At 41.6% G+C, this 22,545-nt stretch overlaps 1 protein-coding gene across 1 annotated transcript; it reads right to left on the bottom strand.

The window, feature by feature from the left end:
* Positions 1-45: 45 nt before the first annotated feature.
* Positions 46-18,203, bottom strand: ZRSR2 (zinc finger CCCH-type, RNA binding motif and serine/arginine rich 2). The gene is made up of 11 exons (XM_013294808.3): positions 18,094-18,203; positions 16,181-16,260; positions 15,946-16,045; positions 15,556-15,664; positions 15,147-15,233; positions 12,928-12,966; positions 11,313-11,428; positions 8,419-8,632; positions 6,032-6,087; positions 5,745-5,854; positions 46-5,123 (listed from the first exon to the last, which is right to left on the bottom strand). Exons 1-11 carry the CDS (start codon positions 18,138-18,140, stop codon positions 4,642-4,644), a joined length of 1,440 nt encoding a protein of 479 aa, XP_013150262.1. The 5' UTR covers positions 18,141-18,203; the 3' UTR covers positions 46-4,641.
* Between the last annotated feature and the right edge of the window lie 4,342 nt (positions 18,204-22,545).

The following is a 22,545-nucleotide window of genomic DNA, read 5'->3' as shown; positions in this document are numbered from 1 at the left end:
AATTAGTTCTGGTGTTTGCAAAGGAAATAAGAGGCTACTCGGTGCTAGCTTAAAAAAAGGGAAATTTTATTACAGTGCTTAACCTGTTCTTGAGCACTTTATTAAAAAATGTGAGTATACTGTGTCCAAGATCAGTTATTTACATCTGTTTAAATTGTACAGAAAGCAATAAATTAGCAAGTTTTTGGAAGGCTTACCACATTAAACATGAAATTTTTTAAAGTGAATGTTAAATTGATGCGGTGGTGCCACTTCATTTGAAAATTAAAACAAATGACATGTTGAGGGAGGGTTCTGGGTAATACAGACTGAATATTCAGTTCCTTACATGGAATTATGAGCAGATCAATGAAATGTTCACAATCATAGTCTCAACCAAAAATTTTTCAGATCAATCTGTTCTCCAGCTTTCTAAAAGAACTGAACTGGTTGATGTTACCAGCAAAAGCATGGGGAAGGCTTACCATCTTTGGGCATTTCTTAAATCTAATATGAAATAAAATTTGTTTCTCAAATTTTCTGTCTTATGGGGAAGGGGTTGGGGGAAGCTAAAGAATCGGAATTTCTGGATTGTTTAGACAAGTGATTGTTGGCTTGAGTGTCTTCCACTTCGTCACTGAATCGGAGTCTTAACTGGAGGAGGCTTTCCTATACATCTGCTGTTCCTTTTGGGTCAAGACCGTGATGATGGTCAGTCACCCTGGGGCTGCCTTTGTGCAGCTACCATGTGCCACGGGTCACACTTGTAGGGCTCGCTTTGCAACCTGTCTGGTCCTTTGCTGAAGGGTAACTTGTCAGTGTTACATCCTTTCTTTTTTTTTTTTTTTCTTTTTTTTTTGAGATGGATGCTGAATTCAGCTGATACATCAGTGCTGAAGAGAAGGATATGTGGAATAATAGGGGCTTATTTTAATAACAACAAACTTAGAGTGAAAGCAAAATCAGCTGCACTCTTTAGATGATGTAAAAAAGTAAATTAAGCTTCTAAGTTATTAACTAGCGTAGGCTTTCATGTTTTATAAGAAGTGCTGATCCAGGACAAGAAGCAATAGCATCTTTAAGCAGGCTTTTGCATTTCTGTTGAAAAATGGTTATTTAGCACACAGGAATGTCACTAGTAAACTTCGGGGCAATTTCTGATACGCTGCATGTGGTAATGCAAAACTGCATCTGAGAAAGACGTGCTGCCATCCAAGGATGTAACGCCAAGAAGTTACTCAGGATGCATCTCAGACCATCTGCCCTGTCAGGGAGGGAAGACCCTTCCCGGTGTGCTGCTTTCCTCTCCATGGGAGGGGCAGCCCCCTCGCCCCCGCGATGGTGGTGAGCCACTCCGGACGTGCAGAAAGGGAAACGGTACGGAAGCAACTGCCAGCCCCAACAGGGAGGAGGCAAGCCCAGTTCCCTGATGCCTAACGCTGCAGTGATACTGCCGGTGCCTGCAGGAGGGCTCACCACCACGCTCTCTTCGTTCCCTTTCTGCCACAGGGAAAAGGTGGGAGCTGTGCCCACTCCCCATCCCGGCTGTGCAGCCAGCTGTCTGGCAGCCCCCGCGGAGGGTCCCCGCTGGCGCCCTGACCACCTCCCTGCAGCTCTGTGTCAATGCTGCTTTCCTCATCACCGCTCCAAAGCACCTCAGCCAGCCTTGCAGCAGTCACAACTGAAAAGAATTTTGGAAGTCACTGCTTTTAAGCAGTCATTAAAAACAAAACAAAGCTTGGCCAATATTCACTTCATAAGGTCCTTTTATGTGGGATACGCAGAATAACACAGTGAGAACAAGCTATTCCTTGCCAATTTAAATCCTTTCTGTGGTGGTCTGGGGCTTCTCCCCTCTGGAAAAAGAAGAATTAAGCTTAACATTTAAGAACTTCTAGTCTCTTTGTCTCTTCAGAATAAATAGCTAAATCAGCTAATAAAGAAACACAAAACCATGCATATAACACTACTTAAGATAATGAAGTAGGGAAACAATACTGAAATATATGAACTCTGAAGTTAAAAAACTGGTTGAAGTCCAGGTTTCATGCTAACAAATGCAAACTAAACGTCAGATCTACAGCACTCAATTTCTGTGTAATATACAGAATGCATGTGAAAGTGAATGATAATTACAGCTACCAGTCCTACACTGCACAGGTACAGCCAGCAAGTTTGGGTCCAGACCTCAAGAAAGAAAAGCTGAAGCTTCAGCCACTATAGTAGCAGAAATAAAGTATATTTAAATTTTTACATGCATCTCTGATCAAGCCTTTTTTTTTTTCAATTATAAAAACTTTTTTAAAAAAAAAAAATACAGCTGCTCAGCTTTCCAGATCCCATTACAAAACTGTGGGGACAAGGAGCCTAATTACCTGTGGAATTCTCACGTGGGTGTTAGTTGGCACTTAAGTTTCTAATCCTAAAGCCTGCTTTGCTTCTTTCGTCTGACTGGTCACGAGTTCCCACCACCCATTCCACCACTTTGAGCTCAGTAATTGATTTTGCTCAGATATTGCCCAACGAAAGCCTGCCACACGACGCAGGCTGTACAACGTGCTGCGAGTGGTGTAAGTTGACTATTCCCACCCGAGAGCCTTAACCAGCAGGCTAGTTCAGCAGCGTGAGTGGTGGGAAGCAGGGCAGCACCAGCGAAAGCAAGATGTTACCGGCCTGCTGGTGGGCAAGTAGGAAACGTCAGTTCAATTCCGCTCCAGGGAACTGAACCAGAGTTTGCCACCTTCTGCACAAGTGACCCAACTGGACAAGTGAGCACCTATGAAAAAATAGAAACCTCAGGGAAAAATCTGTCTGTAAGGTCTAGTCAGAAAAAGATACATTATGAGAAACTGATGGTCACAAATTTCTCAAAGATAATTTAAAACTTAGTGCTGTCTATCCTTGGAAATACGCTTTCAAACAAAGTTATTATTTCAAAAGTTAAGCTATTAAATTACAGTTCCTACATTTGTTAATAACTAAAACATTTAATCAAATTAACTAAGCTACAATTCCGCCTACGGTTATGACAATATATAGTGAAAGTTGGGTTTGAACTGAACATCAATATATAGCACTTCTGTTGTATTACTCCATATTGGACAACAGTTACACATGGAAGAAGGAAAATGTATAATCAGCATGCTAGGTGCAGTATGCATTTAGAAAAGCAAAAATATATATATTATATCCAGAAGCAATGCTCATTCACTCTTAACTATCCTTGGGGGAGAAACGTTGCTGTGAGGAATGCTATCGTCAAGTTTGGATATCCAGATTTTCTACAGGACTTTTATGTTACATTATTGGAGTCGTAACGAGGATGTATTTGGGGGCACTCCATGCCTACCTCAGGCTTCTAACCTGGGCGGTCTGAACAGTACTCTGAAGGCAGGAGCCCAGGTTCTTTGGGGAGGCTACAGAGAACGATGTATTTCTGCAGACTGTTCAGGGAACCTGCACCTTCAGTGCCACAAACTGCTCTCTCCGAGCATCAAAGGACACCAAGTTAAATACCTGAAGTTAAGCAGCGTGAAGTACAGTCCGTTTAACTGCACAAATCTTTCATGTACAAGTGAAGGAATATTTGTAAGGATTTACCTGATTGCAGGTACTTTGCTAACATAGCTGTCACTTCAAAAAGTTTTTGTCCCGATGACTTCATTTTTATGTACCCTACTCTCCACCCTGACTGTGGGAAAGCCAGGCAGTAGGGTGCCTTAAACTGTTTGTAAAATAAGCCTACGAAAGGCTTTAAGTCATCCTCTCCCAAAAACCTCAAGTATTGTTTCAGGTGTAAAAGTCTCAGTTGCATTAGCCACTCTGCAGCCGTCCTGAGCCTTCCCCACTACCTACGTGTCTTTGGTTACCAGATCCACACTTTTCTACCACTCCATTGCAGGTTAGGCAGGTTGTTTTCAACTACAAATGGTATGTAGCCAAGAGGATTACAATTGCATGGTCTCCACTCTTACTAGGGAATTAAGGTACTGAATAAATTGATTGTTTCCCTGTGTATTTCCTACTTGGTTTTAAGTCTACTGCAATCCCTACAGGCAATTATCTCAGCAGCTCGGTCCGGGGAGAGAGAAAAATCCAACACTTATGACCACAAAGCTCCTACTGGGCAAGTATTGTACAGTCAAACGGTGACGTCTTTTAGATCCCTTTTCTCCAACTCATAATATGATTATATTTACTTCATCTAGAAAGAGTTTCCCATGAACAGATGGAAACTATAAATGGCAGTCTTCTACGGAGGCTTCAACTCGCAGTATGCTGTGGTGTGAATTGACAGCACACTGGCTGTTCTGTACTAACTCCTTACAGGGACAGTAAACACTTAACACACACGTAACACAGAAATAAGCATATACCAAATAAGTTTTACTTCTCTTTCTATTTGTACTCGGTATGCATCCAGATGTTGCAGCAGTTCAGAGGGACAGAGTAGCTAGAGTACTTGACATTCACACCTTATATAGGACTTAAACTTTTAATTTTCTGAAGCTTAGCACACAATAAACTAGGTTCCTTTATTAGGAAGAAACATTTTAATGTGCAAGAACACTTTATTTGAAACTCAAATAATCTGGTGCCCTATTGGAAAGAATTCTTTGTCAGCTCTATGTTTGATCAATTAGCGATTTCTAAAAGTAATTCTCACTTTGTTTTGGGAGTTTCACTACTTTTTCCTCTGCTGCTCGATCTCTTTTTACCCCTGCTCCTGGATCGAGAGGAACTCCGACTTCTGCTCCTACTGCGTGTTCGACTATGACTTCTGCTGCGACTGCGGCCTCTTCTCTTTCTTCCCCTGCTGCGAGACCTTCTCCTTTCCCGACTTCTTGACCTTCCAGATCGGCGCCTTCTCTTGTTTTTGCGGCGATTCTTTTTTCTCTCTGATTCTCCATTTCTCCGGTAAGAATGATCCGGGCTTGGACTGCCCCTCCTCCTTGACCGGCTGTAATAGTCATCACGATAGCTCGTTCTGTTTCTCCTTTCAGAGTTTTTAGACAACTGATTAGTCCGTTCAGGAGAAATACGTATGTCTCTATTGGCCTCCCAAAACTCATTGTTTGGATTTTTGAATACATGAAGAAAGTTGCAGTGTTTCCCTCTTGGACACTTCTGCCTTTCAAATAAGCCTGCAACAGATTAGGGTTTGCTTTTTTATGAACCAGACCTGTTAAATCTTTCTTCATTATGTACCTACTGGAAAGAAACTGAATTTTGCTTCTAAAGTAAGAAAAACATGCATCTGACCACCTATCAATTTATTTCACACAAGGTTAATTTTTAATACGTACTTTTCTGGGAATTAAATTTTCAACAGCTATGACGATTTTAGCTTAAAATTTTCATATATTATTTTACTACCTTAATCTAAGAATGTAAATATAGAAGTCACATGTTGATAGTTACTGCTAAGAACTGCTGATGGTTCAGAAACTGCTGTTGCTTTTGAAAGAGATAGATTAGTATTTCCTGTAGTTTCACCTTACGATTATTTCCAAAGCTAAGATCCAAACTTGCTTTCCCAGTCCAGGGAAATTCCACTGGAATGATTCAGACACTTAACTGACACAGAATGGATATTCCCTTTCTTTCCTAGATCTGCACAAGCAAGTTAGCATATTTGTCTTCCAAACAGACATTAACTACAACATTAGGCAGATCTGAAAGCCACAGGCTAATTCCCCCTTTCACTTCTGTAAGTATTCTTCCAACAACACACATTCTCTTTTCCAGGTGTTTATGCGACTCACCACATATAGCAGTTTTCCACCTTGTCACGGGACAGAATTCACAATGAAGCTGACGGCCCGCATACCATCGTCCACTGAATAGAGCAAGAGCTGCCTGACAGTCCTTCTCCCTTTAAAAAGTAAAAATGACGCACAGCATTATCATCATACAATCATTTAACATGTTACTTACCAACTTTATGTTCCCATTACAGTATGAGAACAAATCACTTTGATTATACAAACAGCGTTCATTACTGGACTTCAGAGTTCAGTTCTAAAACCGTAGTAAGATTGTGAGTACTTACGACTGATACTGGACATACACATTTCCTCGCAGGTGAGGCTCATAGTTGCAACTGACCTAAGGGGATGGAAACATGAAGTTAGCACAACGGAAGGTTTATGCTGTAGAGCAGCTCACACATGCCAAGATGGCAGCCACGCCGATTCACGACAGTTCATTGATGCGAACTTACATTATTTTCTTCTGAAGACTTAGTTTTAGCCGGGGCGGGGTGTGTGTGGATAAAAAAAAGCAGCCCTTCTGGCTTTGACTGCTTCCAGCATTACGCTGTGATTAACTCTGGGACCTCTGCTTCACTTAGCCCACAAGACAGCTTGTACTAATTGTCTTGCACTTGTCCGGGCCGACCCTACTGTGCAGCAGCCAAATCCTACTCTGAAAACAATTAGCAATATCCTCACGTGGAAATGTGGGATTCATTATGGTAAGAGACTCTTTAGAGCAATTTACCTGCACAGCATCCCTGTGAGACGAGTTAAATAAGCTGAAGTCACTAGCTTGCACTGTACAGTTTTGAAACATCTTTTTTCATAACAATTTAGCATTCAGAGTATCTCTAAAGCTCTCAAAAATACACAATTTACCTTCCAAAAAGCATGTTGCTAGTTAAAAAAGACTCTGGGACAGGCAGGCCCAAACAAGCTTGAACCCGGCTCTCCAGGGCAGGACTGTGAGCCCAGCCTCTTGCCTCCAGGCCTCTCCCAGTCCCAGCACCAACCTCTCATTGCTGAACCCTGACTGACCCTCAGAGAACACCTCTGCACTGGGTTAGCGAAGGGCTTCAGACACAGCAACAAGCAGTTCCATAATTAAATATTACAGAATAAGCAGTCAAACTATTTGAGATAAACCAACATCAACACAAGAACAAGTGAGAATGGTTTTGTCATAGGTGCTTTTGGGTGGGAAAAGAAGTGTGTTTTGTCAGGATCTGCCAGATTCTGGAGTAGCTTCACAGAAGGAACACGGGCTACACTGGAACGGGAAGTCAGCTGGACGAGGGGTGTGTATAATCCAATTCTAAATGGTAGCAGAGACTCAGCTCAATCAGTTAAGATCTCTGCAGCCAACATGTAATTTCTAAGCATCTTTAATACAATTAAAGTGCCCATAAGAATCATATTACAGTTGAACAATTGCTTCAGAAGCTAAGAACCACGACACTGAAAACTCTTACCCTGTTATTAGTCATAGGGACCCAAGTATGTGCAACTTGGCACAGTTAGATGGAACAATGATACCAAGTCAGGGATCCAAGTTTGATGGTAAGACAGCATTTCAACCCACACTGCAGTGAGAATCTACATCCTGTCTTCTCAGATGGAGCACAGCTTGCTAATATCCCATGAGTCAAAATACGAAGGGGATACTCCTCCAAACAAGTCAAGGTTTCTTATCTACAAAGCTTATTATACAACTACTGAAAATTCACTTTTCCTACTTTCCTCTTGCTTGAAATGCTAATACAATCTCAGTTCTGAGGCAGCTGTCAGTAGATAGAAACAAAAGGGAGAAAAAGCACTGCTTGCCTCCTGGTGACTGCAGGAGAACACTCAAGAATGGCAAGCAGGAAGGGGTGCTGCAACAGATTCTGCTACAAGGAGATTTCATCATCCAAGCTGCGTATTTTGGGGCAACATGGGACTGTTAACATACACCATTCATCACCAAGATCTCCATTTACTGTTTCCTCTTTCCCCCCCCCATAAGAAATCATAACATAAATGGGAAAAATTCTGTACAGAACATTCAGCAAAACAAATGCATGAACTGAGGATGGATAACAAGCCTCAACACCTTTTTTACATAACATTACATACATTTACATAACTTATCCTTTTAGAATTCCTCCTACTGAAATGTCTACTACCTTTTCAGTCCATTGTAATTTGATTTTATTTGATCCAAGCAGTCCTAAAATGACATTGTTTGGGTGTATACTCCAAATACACTTTATACCGCCACTATTTCATTCCTTAGACACAAATACAATAGCCCAGATATATTTATATTGTCTACCCATCTTCACGGACCCTCTGGGTCTTATGTAGGCTAAGTAAAGCAGGGACTGTGAGGTAAGTGGATTGTTGAGCGGTATGAATAACTTGCAATATAAAAAGCACAAGCTTTTGTAACTCAAGAGAATGGGAAGGAAGATTCACCCAGAGTAAGACAATGCTCTGTCAAAGCAGTGGCATCTTACAGCACTGTAAGTTTACAGGTGACATCAGAGATGCACAGTTTGCTATAAGGGCACTAACTATAGTTCTCTAAAGTACGTGGGGTTTAGCTAGGGCATGTTGGACCAAATTCCTGTTAAGGCTAGTAAAACACAACTTCTGTGGTAGATGTTACGTGTATTACAAGCTGTTACGCTCAGATGCGTACCTTGAATTGAACAACCTTCCCCACGTTTTGGAACTCAGGGAGCACATCCTCGTAGAACTCAAGGAACTGCTGGTACGTCTCCTCATCACTGTACTCAAGACTCGCGTCTGTGTCATAGTCATCTCTCCGGCACTGCTCCATGCCAAAAGTAATGAACATCCCTCGAACGAGTAGTGTCTTACTAGATGTTGGATAGTTATGCTTGCGAGAACACCTGGACATTGTAGGGAAGGAAAAGTGAAAAGATCAGCACCTTCGGTAGAAGATGCACGTGTTGAAACTTCAAACATTTGCCATTTTTACTAACAGTTATTAGAAAGAAAATCCAGTAGTGGACAATCAACATATTTAAATTATTAAAACAAATTGTTTGGAAGTGAGTTTGTGTATAATCTTAATGCTTTCTGCTGTGCCTAAATACACTCTTGCTTAAAAAAGCATGCCTACAAAAGCTATAGGTAACAGTACCACAGTAAGCGCTAAGGCAATTTCTTTCAGGCTGCTAGGGTTAAACGTGTTCCTCATTTCTGAAGGGCTTCATAGAAAGACTACTGACAATGTTTTACATTGTAAAGCAAGTCCTTACTCTTGCCTTTGCAAACTGAACAACTTTTACTGTTATATATATGTTTTACATTATATCGGGAGTGGCGAGGGGGAGTGAAGGAAAGAAAGCACGTTTAAACCTGAAGTTGGATGAATACAAGATTGGTATTTTCCACTTCTAAAAAAATGATTCTTTTAAGTCTTCTCTTAATCTGCATCTTCTTAGCAGTCAAAAAAATTAATAGGTCTCCCTCACCATCCATCATATTCAGGCTGCCTCCCTCACCTGCTGAAATACAGTTCTCCCCTACAGACCTTTAGATTCAGTAAAGACACAGATGTTAGACTCCATGTTTATTCTGCTGTGTTTTATGACCTCCCTTTCAAACACTTCCCTGAGCAACTGGGTCAGTCAGAAATTGACTCTTCACTTTCTGGTTGTCACCTTAGACTTCAAAAAACAAACAGAAAAAACAAAACTCCAAACCCAAAACTAAAACCGGAGACTTTTTTTTTTTTTTTTTTACATTTTAGAAGCTGCATCCTTTCACTGTTCTTTTTGAATAGAACTCAAAATATTACACCCAACCAATACTGTCTGTACACAAAATGAATATAGCACATGGCAGAAGAAAAGGCACCCCAATGAAAATGAATAACCCAAAATCCAGTATTACTACAACATATCAGGGTTTGAATTACAAGGGAAATTAATAACAGTGAATTCAGCCAGTTTTAGCTTCTCCAAGGCATAGTGAGATTTGACAAGATTCAACAACTATTTTATGGATAACACTGGCTCTCAATTTTTCACCACTGCAGTTTATTTCAGCTTCCAACCCATTCTTCCAGTCCTTATCCTAGCTGTATCTCAGTCCTTCAACTTAGAGTCAATACCAGTTTAAAATGGCCAGAATATGAAGGTAGCAGGTATGTGAGTAGAAGGAAGGAAGATAAAGGAGAGGTAACTAAGATCAACAACTGTAGGTGAGAGAAGGACAGAATACGATGTTTCTCAGTATTTATTCACAAAGGCTATTCACAGTTCAAAGCAAAACTGATTTTTATGCAATCCATAATTAATCCGAGAAGGTTACCTCCATTAAATACCACTGAAACAAAAATACTGCGAAGGTTACGAAGAACTAAACATTTGAAAAGCAAAAATGCTGCCTGCGGTGAAATAGGTGGCCAGAGTTTTATTCAGGAATTCAACACGTATTTCAGAATAAAGATGTGGACTTGAAGCTTCCGTAGAGTTGGATTATCACATAATTATCCACAATATATGTCACACTAAACCAAGTTACTTTTAGGATAAAGAAAACTACAATAGCTGGACCATACCTGTTTCAGTGATACAAGTTAGTAAAACAGCCTTACTAGTTTCTGCTGAAGATTCATGTAGTAAATATTAGGGTCTTTCCTTGCTGAACTATTGTTCCTTAACACACATAAAAATGCAGGGATTTTCTAGCCAGATGCCGCATTTGGGTCATCATCTTTAATGGTCGCCGATGAACCTGTACTCTGTGAGCCCATTTCTATTTTAGGCTTCCTCTGTGACTGCTGGCAACAAGTTTTGCCATTTGTTTTGTATGAGAAAATACTTTTTTTTTAAGCTGGTAAAGAGTCAGAGACACCTAAACTGTTTCATAATAAAAGCAAATAATCCTTCCCATCCTACTCAAGAGTTCAACGTTCACTTACCACAGCCGCCCTCCTTCATCTCTCTAAAAGCAGGCTCTACACTAGTTAGCCACTCCTACAGAAGCTGTTCCTCATCTCTGATCATCTTGTTGTCCTCCTCTGTCCTTGCCTTTTACTACACTTTCTTTCCGATAGGGCACCCGTACTAGCGTAACAGAATCAAGAATGAATGTATCACACATTTAAACAGCATACTAACAGAATTCTGGAAGCTACAGAACAGCTTTCCACTGTGCAGATGTACCTTAACTTGCTTTATTCCATTTAAGATTTGATTTTATATTTAGACCATGTGACATATGCAAATTAAACAAGATAAGAAAACAACAACTGACATATCAGACCTGTAGTAGTAACAGAAATCAAATATATTCTGTCTGAATACATCTGTGCATGTGTCAGAGCTCAGGAAGCTTGACCAGAATGCACCACCATATGCTATAACAATAAATAGTTCAATTCCAGCCAGGCAACACTTTTGCTCTGTGTCTAGCTCCATCGTGAGTAACGGAACCACAGCCAAATAAATGAAAGTAATTTATATAGCATTTTTTTTTCAGTTTGCATATAACCTAATAAGTTACTTTCCTTTTATCTCTCCAAAACACTTCTATGCTGGTAAATAGTCAATTGATTACCTGTCTCCAAATCGGCAGGAACCTGTTTTAATATAAAATGGGCAATTTGCTCTATCCTTCTCTGTTCCTATATTCTCCGGGGGCTCTGGGTTATGCCAGGAAACACCATTCTCCAGCTGTGGAAAAAACATTAAAATACAGAAGTTAGAAAAGAGTAAAGAAATGTAACGTCCAAATAAAAACACAAATTAAATCCACATGCAATTATTAGCACTGTGTTACTACATGGCAAGCTGAAATCTACTCCAAGCATTGTTTTACAAAGAGGAAAGTAACCAGCGTATCCAGTATAAAGAATGAGGATATGCCTTGTGTCTCTGGTGATGGAAACCTCTTTTCTTGGCAATTGTTCAGTTTTAAGCCTATAGTCATGATTTCTTTTTAACACAAACAAATCCCTAAACTGGATGTTTTCTTTTGCTACAGGAAACTTAAGATCTTAAGTGTTTATAACTAAAAGAGTTGCAATATATTTGCTCCTCAAACAGCAATTTCTTTTGTTATCCATGAGAATTACAGCTATTGGGACAAATTCATAGTTAGCACTGGAAGTAAAAGCCTCCACACTGATCATGTTGGGCCACCATGATTTCTATAGTTCAAAATGGGATTATCAAGTTGCAAGCCTTGACCGACTACAAACAAAACATTTAAAAAAGCAAATTTTCGTTTTGTTAGATCTGTAACAGAACAGCACTGCCACATCAACAATAAGTGACTGAACCCTGAACTGATACTATAATGAAGTCTCTAACATACCATGTTTCTGCCTATTCCTTTGCAGAAACAGCTGCTAACCCATCTTGAGCTCTGGGTAGCTAGCAGTTCAGAGCATTTTTCTACTCATATTATGAAACAGTTAGATTCCCTGCCTAAAGAACTGTTTAAACAATTTGGAATTGATTGCAACTCCAGTGTAGCTATGGCAATCAACATACAATGGATTAATGAGGTTAAAACTTAATTTTCATATTCATGCAGTGGTTTAAGCAGAGCAAGAATCTTCACAAGTTTATCCATGTGACAGGGATGAAAAGCTAAATTATTCTTTAAGGCAACAGTAAAGATTGAATTAATCCTCTCTAAGATTCAAATGAAAACTGCAGTTTTCTTTACTACACACTGCCAGCTTGAGATCCATGCTCTTCCAAGCCACCTGAGCAGCCAGCTTGTCCCTCCCCCAACTTTTTTTTTCCTTATGTATCTGTGCTCACCTCTACGGCTGAATCCTTTTATTTAAAGCATGCCATCTGCTTAAAAAAGCAAGTTTGCCTTGCCACCCAGAAGGACTGACAGATTTATTTAGAATGCTAATTCACAAATAAACCATCATGCATAGTGTGTTTTCAACAGCACACAGCTATATTTCCAGATTCATTTTGACTCTCATCTCCTGAACAGGAATGAGCATGCACAACTGCACTGCTACCAACCAGCCAGAAATATGCTTAATTATGTTCCACCCAGTAAACAATTGTTCATGGCTCATGCAAGCCACTACGTATTAAATTTACTCAGGCCATTAGTTCTTGAGAGCAGATGGACAACATGCTAGAAGGCAAACACCAGATAGCAATTAAATTACAGTTATTTTTCAAAAAGTCTCTGCACATACCTGGCTTTCAGCTTGATCCAGCATCCTCTGCACAGCTGCCTATAAATGGTGCAAACACAGGACTAGTGAAAACCCTGAGGACACGCAAAACATCTGGTTTCTTTAGTTAAGAACCTAATTTACAATATCAATGATTATGCATAATACAAGTTTGATGGGGTTTGCTTTAAAACCACAAATTTTACTTTTGCTCTGTAGAAATTCGTGTTCTACAAAGCTCTTAAAGGATACATCAGACATGACCCTCACATAGATTATTTTTCTAATCTAAATGCTAGACAACTTAAAAAGTTTCATTTTCTTCTCTATTAAAACTATCACTGAACTATTGAATACCTAAATATATTGCCTACTCTAGTACTCAGTCCGGTTACAGTTAACTTTGTAATCATGTAGTTGCACTAAATGTTTTAACTCTGAACACTCCATGTAACACACAGAAAACCACATTGCTTAGTGAGCCTCTGTTAAAGCAAAACATGTAACTGTTAAGAAACTTCTACTACCATAAATTCACTGTATCTAGCCTTCCAAATACAGGAACATAATGAGGATATTCTTCCCCTTTTTTCTTCTAATTGAGCTGAGCAAAACAATAAAGTCACTCTCCAAAACTGGCTGGAAATTAGTTCTAACTAATTATTCTAGGAAGTTCCAAGAAAAAAAGACATTTAAAATAACCAACACAAGAAAATGTGCTAGTATTGTTGTGCTCTGGAAGAGAATTAATTAGATTTAAAAAGAGGAAGAACATATAAAAATAAAAAAATGCAATCCAGGATGAGGACCCAGACAGCATCTGGTACTAATCATCAAGTATGTCAGATATTAACCACCCTATTAAAGAAAAAACAAACAAAACTCACACAAAAAAACCCAACCAAGTCAAGACCCCACCAAACCAGGAAATCTATTTTCTCATTTTAGAGAGGGGGATTTTTTTTTTTTTTTAAATCAGCAAGTCAGAATTTGAATAAACTGCTGTTTCAAGAGACACACCAAATCACTCAAACAACTTTCCACTGCTGAAATGGGTGGCTCTACTCCCAGCTGGGTACTCACTTTCTCTCTGGGTGCCTGCCAATGCCCTCAATGAGCCAATTTAACACACTAAACCACTAAAATAAAAACCAGAAAAAAAACCAACAAACAAATCAAACAAGCCAACAACCAAACAATGAAAAGCAAGTAGCTTCCATCTAGTTCAGGGAACCAAATTAGCCATTGTTCAACTCTCTTGGAATTGTGTATCAACCTTAAATAAAAGATTCACGACCGTGCTTTTCTCTCCCTACTCTGCACAGAGAGAAAGGGACACTTAACACAAGAGGAAGTAAGACAGGAAATACCACAACTGCTGTTCTTTTTCATTCCTCATGCAACTGTTACGTAATCAGTGACACAACCAGCTATTAAATGCAGGTGACAATGTTTGCTAATGTCCCTTCTGCTGTGGCAGGAGACACAGACACAGTAGCAAGACACCTCCTAGTGAAATGACCGGAATCTTTTTCTCATTGTGGAGAAGCTAAAATGACCGGATCCTAGAAACCTGCCATCACCCCTTACTGGCAATAGGCCAGTCATAACACTGGATTTCTGTACAGGACATCTTACATCCAGGTCATTCAACTTCTAAAACTTATGAAGAATGCATCGTTAACAGAGATGTTATCAATGATTAGTATTCTTCAGTATCATTTTTCTCTCCACCCAAGGAGCTCCAAAAAAAAAGATACGTCCTGTTGGAAGAGTCAGGTAAAGAAGAGCTGTAATACATCTTTTGATTAAGAACTGTGTAAACGAACAGCAGCAATGTAATTCCATATTCCATATCCTCATTGGGCATTTTCTTCAACACTGACTGTGTTCAACTGGTACATTAAGTAAGGATTATCTTTAACGCAAGATGTGCACATATCAGAATCTGCATTCACAGCCTGTCTTTGTATTTAACTGGTGTAAAAAAACTACGTACTATGAACAATATGATGTGTTAAAATTAGTTACCCTTCTAGGTATATGAATTCACTAGACCCTCTTTAACAGTGAATAACAGATTCAGGAATTCAGACAGAATGGAGAGAAGAAGTGACTAACACATTTATACATTTGCTAATCAGAATAAAATCCCTCTTCAACATGTATAGACTGATATATAGCATCTGATAATGTAAGAGGATATGTAACATGTTTATCCTCCCACAGCCAGGAATCACCTCTCTCTCTCTCTTCTCCTGTTGTTTCTGCTGTGCCACTTCTCTCTCTTTTCTTTGCTGCTCTTCCCATTCTTCTTTGATCTTCCTCTTTATGATAAAAAAATATTTTAAAACATTATTTAGGGAAACAAATGCTTTAAAATCAAATACAAACCTATCATATTGTATGAAAAACCCTTGTCCAATAAGTTTTCATTCAGTCATAAGCAACAAAATCTCTGGACAAAAAGCCTTTTAAAAAGAGGGTTTTTTAATTTTTAATTTTGTTCTTCTAGAATGAAAGAAAGAGGAGCTTACACATTCAAACATACCAACATCAAGAAAACTGGTTCCACTACAGAACAGTACAAGATATTACACTAAGTCTATCTTATTGCCAGACTGAACTGTAACACTGTTTATACATCACCTCCTCTTCTTCTTGACGTTTTCTTGCAGCCTCTTCTTTTTCTTTCTTAAGCTTGAACTCTTCTTGCGCCTTTTCTTCCCTCAGCAACCACTGCTCATGTAGTTTTTGTCTACCAAGGAAACCAGATATCACTTAGACAAAATTTACTGACTACCCACAACTGATGCAATCGTCATGCATGTAATTCAAATTTACTAGTTCAGCAATGACCACAGCTTATGTAATCTTCTTTAAAAGAGAAAATTACACAGGAATCATTCAGGCTTCAAAGAAAAACTGTGTAGCCTGAAATATAAGAGAAGGATTCTGTTTTACAGAATACCTTGAAACTTTTCAAAGTATCAAAATGGAATTGACTACTGCATATATGCCATTTTCTAGATTTGTCACCTTTCTGCCTCAAGTTTTTTTTCTTCTTCTTCTTCTTCCTCATCTTCTTCCAGTTCCTCCTCTTCCTCCTCAGACACCGATTCATCTTTTTCTGTAGCTTCTGTGAAAAAACAGAACAATGCACATAAATAACTGGATGTTATATTCAGTAAAGAGACACAAAACTAGATCTTTTTAAAACAAAAAGAAAACCCACTGCTAGTTCCACTGACAAGACAAAACATTTGACAGTTACCTGAGTCTCTTAGTTTGGCAAGTGCCTGCCGCTTTTTTTTCCGCTTTTCTTTCTTCAGAATAGCTCTGTGTTTTTGATGGCTGAAGATGAGAGATTATTATTTACATTAATACGGCCAAAGGATTTTTACTGTCATTCATGCAGTACAAAACCTCACAAACTGCAAAATTAACACCTATTCATATGGAACAGTAACAACTGCCATGACAATATGAAATCTATAGCTGTGTTGTTAGAGCTGCATGTGGACAACAGCAACAATCACATCTGGACACAACACACAGGGTCTCATTCTTCTTGAATGCAGTACCTGACATTATCACCAACTCCACGAAATCTCCTTTAGTTCCTGAAACTTGGTCACTAGGTAAGATTAGACAGAAAAATTTGGGGATCTCCTGCCCTATAATTTTAGCACATTCTAGTCTTCCTCTCTTTTACAGGGTATGATGCTTTAAGTCCTTTCCCTTCTCCCTTGATATTCTTTTCAGGCAGCAGTCTTAATGTATAGATAAAAAAAGCACACTTCACCACCACAGATAACGCTCAGGTCTACTGTTCTGCTACTGAAAGTTGTCTGACAGCTCCACAAGGCTGCCTAGAAACAGCACCATGCTTTGACTATGGTTAAAAACCCTCAAGTATCTGAAAACTTTTTCATGTCAACCCCTTTTCTGTCATTTTTCAGAGCTCTACTTTCTACCCAGTTTGTAAAGGAAAAATGTGTGTGTGCGCGTGCGCATGAATTTCAACTCCGGTCATTCTGCCACACCAAATGTTGACCAGAGATCAACATCTTCCTGTTTTAGAGTATGTAATTTTAAAAGATTCCATAGGTACAACTCAGACAACCAAAACCTCACCCTCATCTCTAACTCCCCTGTTCAGGGTAACTCACAACCTCACCACCTGCACACCTGTGCCTGCCACCAGTAACACTGTGGTGGTTATCCCAGCAGCAGAGCACTTGCCCTCAAAGACCAACGCCTGACTGTGCGCAATGCCTGCATCTGTACCTTCCACCTTTGATCAAGCAAGCCTAGTGACTCCTCTTGTAATGTCACCTGCCTGAAACAAATCTCACCTGCTCAGCAGGTGCCTAGGGCTGACAAGCCAGTATACCTCCTTCCCAGCTCCCAGGCCTTCTTAGCTACCCTTGAAGCCCAAGGAAGGAAGGGAGAAGGCAACGCTCCTGGCTCCCAGGCCACAGCAGCACTTGAGGCGGTGCACAAACAGGTGAAGCGCCAAGAAGCACCGGCTTCAGGGTTGGGGCTGCCCTCCCGCTCCAGCCACACGGCACTGGCGAGCACGGGCCCTCCAGCGAGCGCGAAGCGCAGGTGCTTGCAAAGACCTGGAGGCCCGGAGCGGGGATCCCGTCAGCCGCGGCAGGGCCGGACGGGGCTGAGCCCAGGCCCGCTCATGCCGGCTGCCTCCCCGCGCCGCGGCCCTCGCCGAGCCCCGGCCCGCCCCCGCCCGCTGCTTCCCCGGGCGCGGGGCGCTGAACGCGGCCCCACCGGCAGCGCTCGCCGCAGCGGCGGCGCCCCCGCGACCGCGCCGGGCCTCAGGCCCCCGCCGCGCCCCCCGCTTCCGGCCCCGCCCCCGGGCGCCCCCCGCGGCCCCGCTCGCCGCCCCCCCCAGCGCCAGGCCGCGCTCCCGGATGCCGCCCGACACGGGCGCCGGCTGCCCCCCCCGCCCTCCCGCGCGGCGGCGGCGGCGGGCCGGCCATGGCCGCTGCCGCACGTAGCTGCGCCACTCCCAGGCCCGGCCGCGAGGCGGCCTCAACCGCGGCCGCCGTGCGGCCAGGCAGCGTCGGCCAGGGCTGGACCGAGGCCCTCTTCGAGGGTCCCTGGGCCCTTCCCCTCGCCCCTGGGGGCGGTGGGGAGGCCCCGGCCCAGGCCTGAGCCCGGCCTCACCTCAACTTCCCCAGAGAGGACTCGGGCAGCAACATGGGCGCCGCCATCTTGCGTTACCAAGGGGATGTCACGTGACGCCATGGCGGAAGGGCTCAAAATCCCTTCCGGCAGCCGCGCGGGGCGTGGGTGGGGCTAGCCCGCGCGCCGGGAGGCCGCTGGGGAGCTGGGCTCGCGAGCCGTGTGCCCGAAGGCGGCGGCGGCGGCGGCGGCGGCGGCGGCGGCGGCTGGGCCCCGGCCCCGGGGAGCGGGAGCGGGAGCGGGGCGGGCAGCGCAGTAACCGGCGTGAGGCGGCTACGGGCAGCGTCGTTGTTCGTCGGTGCCCCTGCCGCGCCGTCCCTAGGCGGCCAGGGACGGGCCGCTGGGCGGGGAGCGGGCGGCCTGGGCGCCGTGTGCCAGCCGGCCGTGGCCGCCGGGTGAAGCTGCAGGGGACCAGGGACCAGCTTTGGGCGGTTGTACGTCGCCGAGCGGCACGGCTGCTCGCAGCATGCTTACACGCTGTTAGAGCTGCCTCTGCAAATCGGAAAAGAAGGCCAGAGCTCTTCACCTCTTGGAAGTTGAGATGGAGTTTGTGTTATTCCTCCTGTCAAAAGCATTTATCATATATATAACAAAAGATTCAGTGAATGCATGGGAAAGTAGCGTCTTAAAGCCAGTTTACTAAGCTCTCTTTCGAGACCAGAAATGCTGAATCCACTGAGTCTTTCGCCGTGTTGTGATGTTCCCAGTCCCCTGAGTAAAGCAGCGCAGGCGGAGTGCAGTGGCAGCTGGCCTGGGGGCTCCGCACCTCGCCGTGTCCCTGCGTGTCCCTGCGGACGCTCCCCAGCAGTAGTAACTAAGTGCTGACAGCTTGTGCTTAAAAGTCGCAGTGGTTGCTTTGTGACATATGTGTGGAAATACGCTAAGAACATGGGTGATGGGTGTCTGCCCTGGTCTGCAGCCTCTCAAAGAGTAAGGGAAATCACAGCTCCAGTGTAGCAGGAGCACATCAGACCGTTAAATTGATGAATTTAGCTGACATTGTGAATATATTCTCATTGTCATGTCTGAGGTGTGCTACCTGTTGTGATTGTAAATGTATTTCATGACAGGAAATTAGTTAGAATGCACAGACTCATGGATATGATGAGTCCAAATACGCAAGTTGTCAGTAATTAGTTCCTTGGTGACATGTATTATAGATTGCAGCTTTCAGAGGCAATGGATTTGTAGGTTTTATTTGGGCATGTTTTGCATAGGCATTAATAGTGTACATTGTTGATTAATATCTAAATTATTGTTATAAACCACAATGTAGGAGCGTACTTCATATATCTTAGAGGTAGTATATTGCATAAATAGTCTGAGCTGCTGGCAGTGAAGCATACCAGAGCAGGTTTTGTCAAAATCACACTTAATTGACCGTGCTGTTCGTTAACAGCATGAGTATCTTCTTACTTATTCTGAAGCTCAGTGAAGTTGCTCAAAGTAAGAATGTGACTCATATAGGCAGCAGTTACATTTCCTATTTGACCAATGAATGTTCAGCCATGTCCTCTGCTATTACTTAACCATGTTTCAGGTTCTGGATTGTCTTTTGAAATGAAGGAGTTGACATCAATCTTACTTCTATTTTGTTGTGCAAACATGCATACATGTAAAATAATACATAATTTGCTCCTTCTTAGATACAGAAGATGGCACTGTTGTGCATTTTACAACTGACAAAATATTGACACCCATTAAAGTTTTGAAAAAACACAACAAAATGTATTTCATAAATCTTATTTCATTAAGCACTTACAACTATAGCCTTCCAGCCTCCTTTCAACAGAGCAAGTGCTGTAACAATAACCTTCCTTTATAAGAAAAAAACTAAGAAATTCAATCATTTCTTTCATTAGTATTCTGCATTTTATTCTGGCATTTTCCACATATACCTGGGGAAAGGACCATCTTTAAGCTTATATATTTCAGTTGTGAAAAGGAGGATCTGTTTATTAGAAAACACAAAATACATCAGCTTTTACAAATATAATGATTCTGGGAAAAGCTGTCATGCCTTTGAAACAGGAATACAATAATTGCATTTTTCTCCATTTTGTTTAATCTTATGAATTTATACACATAACAGCAATTTGATATTAAGTACAGGCACAGAATTCTATACAATTTAATTGATACAGTGTCAGAAAGAAACAAACACGACCATTCCAGGTAAGAACCATTCACATACCCAAAGTAATGCAGCGTTCTGGTCAGTAGCTGTTGGCCCTTACGCTGGGATTATAGACCACAGGCCTTTTCAAGCACAGTTTTGTGGAAACCTTCAAGAAGTTTGTGGAACTCACTCTCTGTGTTTCCTAAAGAAAAACATACCTACATGGTATGACACTATTTGAACCTCATCATGAGAAGGTCGGCACTGAATGCACTTAAAGAGTTACCTATCATACTGCATTATAAATCTATGCATGTCTTTTAAGATCTGCACAGATCTACGCGTGTGCAGTAAACCATCTCTGAGCAAGAGTACAGATGCTCCATTTAGCACACGTTTGCACTTCGTTTCCACATGGCTCTTCTGGTTTCCATGTCTCTTGTATTTCCTACCATTGTGGACTGACATTAGCAGTTAAGAAATGTTCACCCTCTTTGTTGTATGCCCAAGCCCCATGTGGAAAAAGAGAAAGATACATTTTATAAGCACACGGGTTACCTAGAAGTTGTCCGTATGATTTTTGCTATATACTCCAGTGGTATCTTTCCTGATGGAATTGTATAGCTGTCATTTTCCTCGCTAAAGGAAATGGACATAAGAGAACACATGGTAAATGGCAGTAAAACACTAGCGTGGATTTGGGCAACTCAGAAAATACACACTGGCTAGGAGACGTTCAGGAAGTGTGGGTTTGAGATGGGAAGCGGTCAGTTTTCATTGGCACTTCAGGGCTGTAGAGCATACTATAAACTTACCAGTGAAGTGGCAGCATCAGCACCTTCCTTCACCATCCCAGCAGGGCTGGAAGTTTCTTTTTCTTCGTTCTCAGTGCCAGCCCCGTATTGAGAAATCCTTGGTGCTTTCCACTGCAAAGTGCACTTTTCAAGGCCGTTGCCTGTGCAGACTCTGGAGATTGCATCCTTCCCTCACCTGCTGCCTAATGGCTATGCTACTGTCTTAAGTGGTAAATGATTTCTCACATGCTATCTACTTCTGTGAGCATGGATAAAACCTCTGTGACAATCTAAGTCGCTTTGGCATTATTACTGTGATGACAGTGGTAGCAGTCCTTATTGAAACACCTTGTTCCCCCACAAGCTTCTGGAAGAATTCCCATTTAATGACACTTAGGCTGGACCTGTATCAGCCAGCCTGGTCTATAGGATGATGCTGAAATTCACTTGGATCTTAATCTCATCGGTTTCTGAAGTCTGCAAGAAAGACACAGCGTTCATCATTTCCATTGCCCCCAGGGAACTGCAAAGCGCTGTGTACGACTAGATCTGCAGTTCTCCAGGTACATTTCCATGAGTGGCTAATGCTGACAATAGCACATTGACTCTTTCCTTGCAAGAGTTGGACACAACTATTTAAGACTAAAGATTAACTTCCTCAGAGTTTAAAACTGTTAATTTGTCAAATTTGAAAACTGAGGTTAAGTTTGGCCATAGCTGTTAATTAACTTATATGATAGCTATCAAAATTTTACTTTCCTGGGATTTTCCATTTCAAAGACGTTGCAAGAAGCAGAAAAGTACATTGCTAATCACATTGAGAAGATGGAATGGGTTTGTTTATTTTACCAAGTCAGATGCTTTGTTGAAAATTCAGTCCTCTCAATTTTTTTGGAAGTCCAAATTATGGTATACTATTAAGTATATACGTACAGACAATACCTGAACTTCTGGAGGTCACAAGCACTGAAAAAAATTACAGAGTTACTGTTATTTTCAACCAGACAGACCAATTCATTTAGTACAAGAAGGGAGGCAGTTCTTTGCACTAGTTCAATGCTATTTCTGGGATGCAGATCGTGCATGAGATTCTGCATGGCTATGACCTGTAGCTGAACAGTAGTTAGGAAAAACAAAGTTACTATAAAAAAGGAACTATTTAGAAATTGAATACCTCACAAAGTCCTGAATTTAAAACAGAATTAGCATATGTGCATGTAGATTGTAATTTGTTCAAGCAAACTGATGCCTGAATGATCAATCAGTGGCAAACAAATGCATACATGCTTAAACAGTGCTATGTATCTGGCCAAAATGGGAGAAAAGAGGCTGGACAGAGAGTTATCCAGGCATGTAGATTTATTACAGAGATAAAAAGTAGCAGAATCTCTATCTTTATAGATTATGCTGTTAATACTCCATTTGTAACCTGAAAAGTTACAGTGCTTTTTAAGAGAGCATTTTAAAATGTCATTAATTTGAAGAAAAGTTAGCTTTCTACTAACAACTGGTCTAGGGTTG

This window comes from Falco peregrinus, chromosome 4, assembly GCF_023634155.1.
Source record: "Falco peregrinus isolate bFalPer1 chromosome 4, bFalPer1.pri, whole genome shotgun sequence".
Taxonomy (NCBI): Eukaryota; Metazoa; Chordata; class Aves; order Falconiformes; family Falconidae; genus Falco; species Falco peregrinus.
Note: the sequence above shows the minus strand (reverse complement) of the source record. Positions and strands in the feature narration are given on the sequence as shown.

Excerpts from the sequence above, each read along its gene's own strand:
- ZRSR2 (XM_013294808.3), bottom strand. The coding sequence starts at position 18,140 with ATGGCGGCGCCCATGTTGCTGCCCGAGTCCTCTCTGGGGAAGTTGAG. Across the intron at positions 12,967-15,146 it reads AGGAGAAGAGAGAGAGAGAG|GCAGCTGTGCAGAGGATGCT; the intron begins GTGATTCCTGGC and ends CACCATTTATAG. Across the intron at positions 6,088-8,418 it reads GGAAGGTTGTTCAATTCAAG|GTCAGTTGCAACTATGAGCC; the intron begins GTACGCATCTGA and ends CCATCCCCTTAG.